The sequence below is a fragment of the Arachis ipaensis genome, chromosome B07 (assembly GCF_000816755.2).
Source record: "Arachis ipaensis cultivar K30076 chromosome B07, Araip1.1, whole genome shotgun sequence".
NCBI classification, from domain to species: domain Eukaryota; kingdom Viridiplantae; phylum Streptophyta; class Magnoliopsida; order Fabales; family Fabaceae; genus Arachis; species Arachis ipaensis.
In genome coordinates, this window is record NC_029791.2 from 114,551,621 (window position 1) to 114,561,449 (window position 9,829).

General features: G+C 34.7%; 3 protein-coding genes and 1 pseudogene across 4 annotated transcripts in view; 3 read left to right on the plus strand and 1 right to left on the minus strand.

Moving 5' to 3' along the window:
* LOC107605923 (mRNA cap guanine-N7 methyltransferase 2) overlaps positions 1–4,484 on the minus strand; it is a 4,825-nt gene extending 341 nt beyond the window's left edge. The window contains exons 1-10 of one of the 2 annotated variants that reach the window (XM_021106288.1): positions 4,253–4,484; positions 4,009–4,182; positions 3,272–3,280; positions 2,997–3,106; positions 2,150–2,272; positions 1,980–2,072; positions 1,696–1,764; positions 1,464–1,552; positions 1,259–1,356; positions 3–44 (exon numbers count right to left, since the gene is read on the minus strand). In XM_021106288.1, coding sequence (XP_020961947.1) covers positions 3–44; positions 1,259–1,356; positions 1,464–1,552; positions 1,696–1,764; positions 1,980–2,072; positions 2,150–2,272; positions 2,997–3,106; positions 3,272–3,280; positions 4,009–4,182; positions 4,253–4,345 — 900 coding nt within the window. In that variant the 5' untranslated portion in view covers positions 4,346–4,484. Of the gene's footprint in view, positions 1–2; positions 45–1,258; positions 1,357–1,463; positions 1,553–1,695; positions 1,765–1,979; positions 2,073–2,149; positions 2,273–2,996; positions 3,107–3,271; positions 3,341–4,008; positions 4,183–4,252 lie in introns of both variants that reach the window. The other variant, XM_021106287.1, reaches the window with a different exon arrangement.
* On the plus strand, positions 4,554–5,694 carry LOC107607702 (uncharacterized protein HI_0077). The gene is made up of 2 exons (XM_021107934.1): positions 4,554–4,805; positions 5,153–5,694. Exons 1-2 carry the CDS (start codon positions 4,554–4,556, stop codon positions 5,528–5,530), a joined length of 630 nt encoding a protein of 209 aa, XP_020963593.1. The 3' UTR covers positions 5,531–5,694.
* LOC107607703 lies at positions 5,775–7,657 on the plus strand. Its single transcript, XM_021106289.1, has one exon. It carries the CDS (start codon positions 6,179–6,181, stop codon positions 7,175–7,177), a length of 999 nt encoding a protein of 332 aa, XP_020961948.1. The 5' UTR covers positions 5,775–6,178; the 3' UTR covers positions 7,178–7,657.
* On the plus strand, positions 7,911–9,575 carry LOC107605922 (annotated as a pseudogene).

The following is a 9,829-nucleotide window of genomic DNA, read 5'->3' on the forward strand; positions in this document are numbered from 1 at the left end:
GGCTCCATCTGTGCATTTATTTCATCATCTCTCCAACTTGTTCCCTGTAAAATAAAGGATGACTACCACTCTCCCTCCAAAGTATATTATTATTACAAATAAGAAAATGGATGCCAAATAATAATATTTTTTTAATTGCAAAATGAAATGAGTAATTTAATTAGAAGTCACATCTACACAAATGAGAAGAAATTTCTTGTATGTCATTCTGAAAACGAAATAAGGTCAGTAGTTGCTTTCGGTGTGGAAAGTATTGGGATCATACATGAACATAGGATGTACTGATGTAGCTTATAGCCTATGGGTCACAGCTTCAGTTGATTATTATTTATTTTATAATTTAGGTTGATGAAGTAATTACTTCTTAACTAATTTATCGCTCTTGGGAGGAAGCTATGCCACTTATTATTACCGACTTTAAGACTTTATGCTTTCTTTAATTATGTATTTATGTTGAAGTCAAAATAGTGTGACACCACCCACCAGGCCACTGGAACTTTACTTTACGTTTTCATTTTTGACATTTTATTATAGTTTAATTTATATAAATTTTTTGAAAGTTTAATTAATTTTTTCATGTTTCTTTAAGGTATGTTCCCACTTCCCAGCATGTACGACACGCCACAAAACATGCAGAAGAGGATTCATTAAAAGCAAAGGAATAATTCATACACTTTTTAAAAATATCGGTGTTAAAAAATGGAAACTTTTTACTGATACAAAAAAGGTTTTAAACTATGACCACAAAACATGTTCATCATAAGCTTTTTCCTTTAACCAGAAACCCTTTTAAAAAGCAGGGTATGAACGAGTTAGAATAAGGGCCCAAAAAAAAAAGAATAATATCTAAAGTCAGTTCTCAAGAAATTTTTAATATAACATTTTAATCCTCTATGAATTTTGATCACCAAATCAGTCTCTAATCTTCTATTTTGTTAGACAAATCAATCTTTACATCAAATTTTGGTAAAAAGTTAAACAATTCACTCCCTATCATTATTTCATTATTTAATAAAGACATATCAGTTCCTAAAAACTTTTAAAATTCTCAAATTAGTCCCTCCGTATAAACGAAAAACCTAATGTGAAGGCTGATTTGTCAAACGTAATAAAGTTTGGAGACTAATTTGATAATTAAAATTTGTAAAGTGTCCGACTAAATATTTCCAGGGACTAATTTAGGGTATTACTCAAAATAATAAACAAAACCTAGCGTGACATATGCTGAAAAATAATATTCAAAATTATTGATAATTACCTCATCAAGATTATAAATTGGTTCTTGGATTAATGGACTGGCAATTGGAGGTGCAATATCTGGATCAGGCTTTTGAAATATAAATGTTGTATAGAGACCTGCATTTGAATGGAAACTCAGTTCTCCGTTTAACTACAGGTGAAAGTGAAACCAAGAAACTTTGTACTAGGTAATTCATGGTCAAGAGAAACAACTAATGCATTACCTAGAGCATCATATGATCGAGGAAGAAGTCTTCCCCTAGGATCCAATAGGCTTGGAACATAGTTCATTAGCAACCCTGCCAATTGTGCTCTTTGAGCAATTAGAAAGATGAAGAAGGAAGTTATATAAACAAAACAGTCTTAACTACAAAATTGCGAATAACACACTATGTATACTACAGTTGAAGGATTTGGAAAAATCATTATTCCTACATACAAGAATGCAAAGCCAACCTGTTGTCATCATAAAACTCGGTTAGGTTTTGTATCTCCACATACTCAAGACCAGCTTCTCTGGCCAACCTGAGTTTCATAAGAACACAAGTCGAATCAGTCTAAAAGTGGAAATTGATTATATGAATGTAACAAGTACAAAAAATACTGAAGTCAATGTTGTTCCTTCATGAAAACAGGTTTGGTAGGTAGTATTAGAGATTGACATCAATATGGTGCATTGGCAGCAATCAATGCAACAACTCACAGAGTATCAATCTTAGGTTATTAAGTAAGATGAAAACCTGATGAAGCTTGGAAAATGAACCAAGCAATGGGTTTCAGCAGAGGCATCACTGGCAAATTTCAGCTGGTATTTCTTCCCAAATAAGGGAAACCTGGAAAGATCGGACAGGTTACATAGCGAAAGAGAAGAATTGGTAACATAAAGTTGAACAATTGTGGAGATATATACTTTTCTTCTTCAACCTCAAAAGTGATCATGTAATTCTCTGTCCGAATGCAATTGGGAACAATATTTGGCTTCATGCTGCTGCCTTTGTTGTGATATGCTTCAACATTCTTCTGATACTTGGCCCTATATGGCTACAATGTTACCAGAATCCAGCATATTTTGGTATAAAGACCTCATGCAGACTTCAATCAATGCTCAGAAATGTCATACATGGATGGAAGTATGGAAGCACCATAAGAAAATAGACGGAAGCAACTACAAATAGAAGAAAACACAAATGTCTCATAAATAAATCATTCATTGTCTAAATCTGGACCTCTTCTGTGCACTTCTCCTAGACACTAGATGATTCTTCTCCTTTTCTATTAGGCAGAGAGTTTTCATCATATGTATAAAGGTTGAAACTAATTAAGGTTGAAACTACTTAGAGCATTTATAAGGGCATAATAAAGAAGAAAGAAGACTGAGATATCTAGGACATAATTGTTGCAAACCAAAGACACGGTTTATAGACCTACTATTTATTGTCACTGATAAACAGGTACTCCAATGCTGCTACTAGGAAAATCAGGCCAAACAATCTAGGCGCAATTGCGCAAACATTAGACCAAAGACAAGGAAATATTAGTGTTCTCAGTAACAATCTAAGAGCAGATATGTCGGTGAAAACTTCATAGGTGTTTTGGCTTCACTTAATAACTACTTAACACATCAAATCACCAATCCAGTTCTCATATTGTGTGAATTTCATTTGGACAGCAGACCAAATAAAAAAATACAAAACAAGAAAGAGAGCACATGCAATTACATTCAAGAATATTAGACCGTTGACAAATAAGTCTCATACCATATGGTAGATGAGTCAGGAGTAATACCAAGAAAATAACCCCCTGGCTTCAGTAGAGATGACACATTATGCAGGAGTCTCCGTGCTTTCTCTTCAGTTTCAAAACACAGCTGCATTAGAGATATTAATCAGAAGTGGAGCAGCAACTAAATTTTAGTGGAATAACTAAAATAGAAATAGTGTAAGGACAAATGTTAGAAAATAAGATATCATCCATAATGATCCAATCAGCAACTATAATGCTTCAAACCATCATTTGGGAGTGAATATCAAACCTGCAAATGCTGCAAACAGCAGACAAAATCAGCCACATTGGTCTTCTCCAAATGCACTTCTAAATTCTCCTGTTAGAAAAGAAAATGCACAATATAAGATCAAAAAGACTAATGGATTAGGCTCATTTTTACTCCAACTTAAGGTGGTAAAATAAAGTATGAAACAACCTCAGGAAAAAGGTGTCAAAAAGCACATATCTCACACAATACAGATCTTAGCAACAATTAGCTTTTATCTGTCCTTTTAAATTCTGCCTAGTTTACACCCTTTAGAATCACAGTTGCCTCAGTGCACTCAACCACACTAGTTCAATTTTTTCCTTTGGCAATTTATCCGTGTGCTCCACATAAAAGTTTGTAGTTTTGAAATCCTCATATATCATACATACTAAAACAAAGTTCCATTCTGCTTATACATTGACAACATTATCCTATAGAACCACAAAATTCCCCCCTAAAAGGGAAATATGAATACGCAACACAAAAAATATACTCTATGCAACAAAACAAAGATGAAAATCAAATTCAACGAAGAAGGTAAGAATACATGTTCCCCCTGGCTTCTCAGCTGAAAAAGGTTACTACAAAATTACTATGAGAAAGGAATAAACAGTGACAATTCCGTGTGCCCTAAATTCATGTACCATGTAAACAGCTCAAATGAAAGCTATGCTAAATAAGCGAGAATAAGAAACATACAAACATAACTGTGTAGAAGAAGAAGAAAGAAAGCTCACTGTGCAAGGGTCAAGGTCAAAGAACTCGGCAGTGAAGGATTTGCGGTGAGAGTCCCAGGCTTCCCGCAAATTGTCGAGAGAAGAGGAAGAGGCATCGATTCCAATGTAGTGGCCAATTTGTGCCTCCATCCATTTCTCAGAGTCGCCGCCTCCGCCGCAGTACAAGTCACAGACCTTCAACGAAGAGAGCGAGTGAGTGATGAGAGAAAGAGAATGATGAGAAAGCGAGTGAGAGAATGCTAACCGTGGCGTAGGGGTGAGCGAAGATCTTGATAAGAGCCATCTTCGCAAAATCGTAGAGGCGTTGCAGCGTCGACTCGCTCCTCGAAGAAGTCATTCTTCATCCACCATGCAAAAGGAACCACCACTCTCTCCCCCACCAGTCCACCACCCTCCACCGCCAAGCACTTTCCGGTTACCGGTGTGTTTTGTGCCTTGTAGTCAAACACCTTCAAATATATTTACTTATTGTTTAGTGAATTAGGTAATATTGAATCAGGTATTAACGTAATTTCAAATATTTTATTATTTTAATCTATAAAAAAATGATTAATAAACATTTGCAGGATATAATAGCTCGATTTGGCAAACAAGAAGCGATGCCTAGAGAATTCTTCACAGATTTTGTGAAGGTCGCACAAGATGAAGGGCGACACTTCACCCTTCTTGCTGCAAGACTTGAGGAGCTAGGGTCTTATTATGGAGCATTGCCAGCTCATGATGGCCTTTGGGATTCTGCTACTGCTACTTCCAAGGATTTACTATCACGATTAGCAGTTGAACATTGTGTCCATGAGGTGTGTCTCACATTGAGCTGTGGTATTTTATGGATATGTTTTATATTTGATGCTTGGATTTGTCATTCTAGAAACCAAGATTGAGTCAATAGGTCGCTTATGAATAATTTTGTTGGCAGGGGAGTGATGGAGTGCATGAGGAATCATCAGATTTATTTATTTTTATTGTATTTTTATTTTATTTTTCTAATTTTAGCAGCTCTGACTATATATTTTTTTAATTAAATTGGTGTTTCAAATAGTTTGTTAATGCCTGTAGTGATATGTAGGTTTGTCCTACTTCCTTTATTTATATCTCCCTCTCCCTTTCTATCTAAAATATAGTACCTTTGTGAGTTTGAACACAGGCCAGAGGACTTGATGTGCTGCCTACAACAATCTCTCGTTTCCGCAATGGTGGGGATGACACTACAGCAGAGCTACTAGAAAGAGTAGTTTACCCAGAAGAGATTACACATTGTGCTGCTGGAGTGAAGTGGTTCAAGTATCTATGCCAGAGGTCCAGAAAGCTGGCCCCAGACACAGAAGAGCAAGAAGTTTGTTCATTACAAAATGAAATGACCACAGAGCAGAATGAAGTGATTCAAAAGTTTCATGAAATAGTGAGGACATATTTCAGAGGACCTTTAAAACCACCTTTTAATGAGACAGCAAGAAAAGCTGCTGGATTTGGTCCAGAATGGTATGAACCGCTTGCTGTTAAAGAGGCCAACCAATCATTGTAACCAACATATTTCCTGATTTAATTAGGTTTCTTACTGTTTATATTTGGCAGGTAACTGTGAATCTTATAACACATAAGGTCATTTATGTGCTTTTCTTTTTCTGTTTCTTTTATTCATATATTGTATTTTGAATTTGCCCTGATTCTGCCTTCTCTTTAACTTAAGTTTTTAATCCATAAAATTAAGAATGCTGAATTTTTATTTTATTTCCTCCAAAATATGTTCTAAAAGCTAAAAAGTCAAAGGATAAGTAAAAGTCAGTATCATAAGCTTAAAAGATAAGAATACTTAATGGGACATACCTAGAACGAGTCCAAATTATGTATATGTCAATGTACAAAAGAGTGATACATATTGTGTGATTAGATTAATTAAAGTAGTTTCTAGGAAATTTCTGAAGCTGGAAGGTCTCATAAGTCACATTACAAAATATGGTCAAAACAACATATGTATGATGACTTGTGAATAGAGTTGTGAGACAGTGATGGTCAACTCCTCTGTGGAGCACATACGTTTCCCGGAGACTTCGTTGTAAGTCCTTGTGAATAAGTGGTGCTGCGATGTGAAGCAAGTGAATTCTTGTTATATATGTTTTTAAATCTATATCTGTAGTCTATTGTTATTGATGTGTACACCAAATTAAAGAAAATGTTATCCCTTTGTTCATTTTTGTTACCCCTTCTACTGCTGCTGGGGATCTCTTTATATATTTTCAATAATATTCATTACTCCCGGTGGGATAGCAAGGTGGCAATTGATGCAGACAAAAGAATGTGTTCATCTGGGTGGTGTGGGAGGCATGACATAAGGTACCCTTTCAGGCTGAATAATAGTAGTCCAAGCCACTGTGGTGATCACAGGTACACCCTCTCTTGCGAGAATGATAACCAACTCTTTCTCTATCTCAAATCAATCAAGCTCAAAGTGCAGTCAATTAACTACAACAACTACACAATCCGACTAGTAGATGCCAATGTTGCCCTGCATACCCATAATCACTCTTCTCTCCTTCCTTATTCTTTGACCTCCTCCAATTTCAGCAGAATGGGTTATGAGCAATATCAATATCGGTTCTATACACACCATTTTAATGATGGTATAAGCTTGATAAAGCAGATGTTATATGTGAGGTGCCCACCATATGGAGTAGAATCTTCTGCTGCTGCAAGCTGCATGAATGGATCTTATGCGCTTGGGAGTACAATCTATGTCAGTGATATTGATAAAACTCTCCAGGATTTGGCATTCGGAGACTCGTGTCAGATAGAGTGGATATATCTGACTTCATGGCCTACCGAAATCAAACACAAAAACATTTCATGCACAGACATCCATCATATGCTGCTTTCTGGCTTTGAACTGTCTTGGTTGCAAGCATATTGCAATAATGAGACATTCTTTGCCATGCTAGGTGATCATAACAACATCGTTTGTTTTAACAATCACATAAGCTCTCTGCATCAAAATTGTAAGTGTGTTTCTACTAATTTAACTAATATCTACTTATTCGTATATTTGATTTGTTATAGTATTCTTGTATCTTCTTTTTATAAAGTTTCTCATACTTTTAATTTAATCATTGGTTTAAAATTTGTTTTCATTTTTTTTTATCTAAATTTTGAAAGTATTAAAAAAAAGGCAGCTTAATGCACAAGTATCCCGCGTTAACGCAGAATTTGAAAAAGGACTGCACCCAAATAGTATAATGTATGCAGCCTAACTTAATAACCACGACTTGAACCCGATCATAGGGAGTTGCTCCAAGGCTCCCAAAATTTTAAAAGTAACTAATTTTAGTTAATAAGACACCTACCAATTTCACAATAACAGATTATGTGAATACTCATTCTATAATCTTATAACGTATCGTAACAATTCCCTTTTTGTACAAGTTCTCTTCTGTGCTGTTGTTCAACATTGCCTTGTCTAATTTTCTTCTTCTACATTTCTAAGAAAATAAAAAACTTCATATTCCTTGTACTAAACAATTCACGAGTATGTTGATATAATGATGAAACGAAAGTGTAACTTTTGTATTCGCATGTATTGTTTATTTATTGAAAAAGTAAACTATAAAATATGAGAACAATGTCTTCATTTAAACTTAATTTCTTAAACTAAATTATCCTTTTGACTCATAGCTGGATAATTTTTGCTAACACGTGATAAGGTATGTGTTTTTCATTACAAAAACAATTAGCCATTAAATTAGCATTATTATATAATTGTATATATTCACACATTTTTTAATTAAACAATCAGCTACTAGAATAATTAAACTTGCTAAAATAGAATAATTAAACATGTATGTAGTAGTATACTAAAAATTTTGTATAAAATACAAAATCTATATATTTATAAAATAGTTAATAGATGATTATTTTTTATGTATATTTAATTTGATCGTTTATCTTTTCACTTTTTATTTCTACAGTTGCAGTTGTACTTTCAATGATTGCTTTTGGTCTAGCGGATGGAGCGAGTAAGCCTTGCTTTCCCTTTGCGGCTTGAACCTACGTACTTATTTTGTTTTATTTTATGCATAGGTTTATAATGACATCGTGGAATTTATGAAGGGAACACCATTAGAATTTAGCAGTAAAAATGAGAGAGGAAAAAAAAAACTACCATAGTTTTAAAGGCTTTTCTTAAAATAGCATATTAAGTTTAAAATCTTGCCATTCAAATTTAAACGTGTTAAACTGAGCGAAGTTATGATTTCTCAACTATTTTTCCATCTTCTTTACAGTTTTGTTTGTTCTTGCCAAATTTGTACTTGGAGCTCCATGCATTGTTATCTTCTGCATATATAAATGGAGACGAAGACATTTATCGATATATGACAGTATCGAAGATTTTCTGCGAAGTGACAACAACATCATGCCAATTAGATACTCCTACAAAGAAATCAAGAACATAACTGGAAAATTCAAGACTAAACTAGGAAATGGAGGCTATGGCTCTGTCTTCCAAGGAAAACTTCGAAGCAGTCGTCTTGTAGCTGTTAAGGTATTGAATAAGGCCAAATCCAATGGCCAGGAGTTCATCAATGAAGTTGCTACCATTGGAAGAATTCACCATGTTAATGTGGTGCAACTCATTGGTTTCTGTGTGGAGGGATCAAAGCATTGTTTGGTGTATGAGTTAATGCAAAATGGCTCTTTAGAAAAATACATATTTTCACCTCAAGAGAGTGCTTTAAATTCCTTAAGTTGTGAAAAACTGTACAACATTTCTCTTGGAGTGGCACGTGGTATTGAGTATCTGCATAATGGTTGCGACATTAAAATTCTGCACTTTGACATTAAGCCTCATAACATTCTTTTGGATGAGAAATTCAATCCAAAAGTCTCTGATTTTGGACTTGCAAGGCTTTATCCCACTGATAAAAGCATTGTGTCTCTGACCGCAGCAAGAGGAACCATAGGGTACATGGCTCCTGAGTCTTCTATAGAAACGTCGGCGCAATCTCATACAAAGCAGATGTTTATAGCTTTGGGATGTTGTTGATGGAAATGGCTAGTAGAAGGAGGAATTTGAATGCTTTGACTGAAAATTCCAGCCAAATATATTTCCCTTTCTGGGTTTATGATCAATTGCAAGATGGGAGGGAAATAACAATAGAAAATGACACAGATGAAGAGATGAAGTTGGCAAAGAAAATGATGATTGTGGCATTGTGGTGTATACAGACAAAGCCTAATGATCGACCTTCAATGAAGAAAGTTGTAGAGATGCTGGAACAAGATGAAGAGTTATTAGAAATACCCCCTAAGCCTTATTTCTATCCACTTGATGAACCTGCCCATGAAGTTGGAGAAGATAGCAGTTCAAGGGTATCCTCTGATATGTCATCAGTTGGTGGTTCCAAAGAATAGAACTGTTCTGTTTGGACTCTGATCCGATATAAATTTGCAGGATCTGCATCTATCTTTTTTCCTTGGCTTTCATATATATGTGTATTTCTGAGGTATATGACAGAATCAATTGATTTGATTACTATATGTTGAATTTGATAGAATCAATTGTTCAAGAGGTTTGTGTTGGTCTCAGATTTTGGTAATAAAAACTCACTACTTATAAGAGACCAAGTACAAAATTAAATTATGTATTAGGATTCCCCATTTCTTCCAATAAATGTATTTTCTTTTGGATTCAATGCTACTAGGATTATGATTTTATTTAATTTGTTGCTAGCTAGGCTACCGGCAGAGTTGCTAGAATTAGTAGTTTACACAGAAGAAATTACAAATTTGTTGTATTAAAGTGGTTCAAGTATGTATCTCAAAGTTTCATGCA

What these genes read in the sequence shown, in the direction of transcription:
- LOC107607702 (XM_021107934.1), top strand. Translation starts at nt 4,554, where the DNA reads ATGATTAATAAACATTTGCAGGATATAATAGCTCGATTTGGCAAACAA. An exon ending in TTGAACATTGTGTCCATGAG is followed by an intron (nt 4,806 to 5,152) that starts GTGTGTCTCACA and finishes GTTTGAACACAG; the next exon opens with GCCAGAGGACTTGATGTGCT.
- LOC107607703 (XM_021106289.1), top strand. Translation starts at nt 6,179, where the DNA reads ATGTTATCCCTTTGTTCATTTTTGTTACCCCTTCTACTGCTGCTGGGG.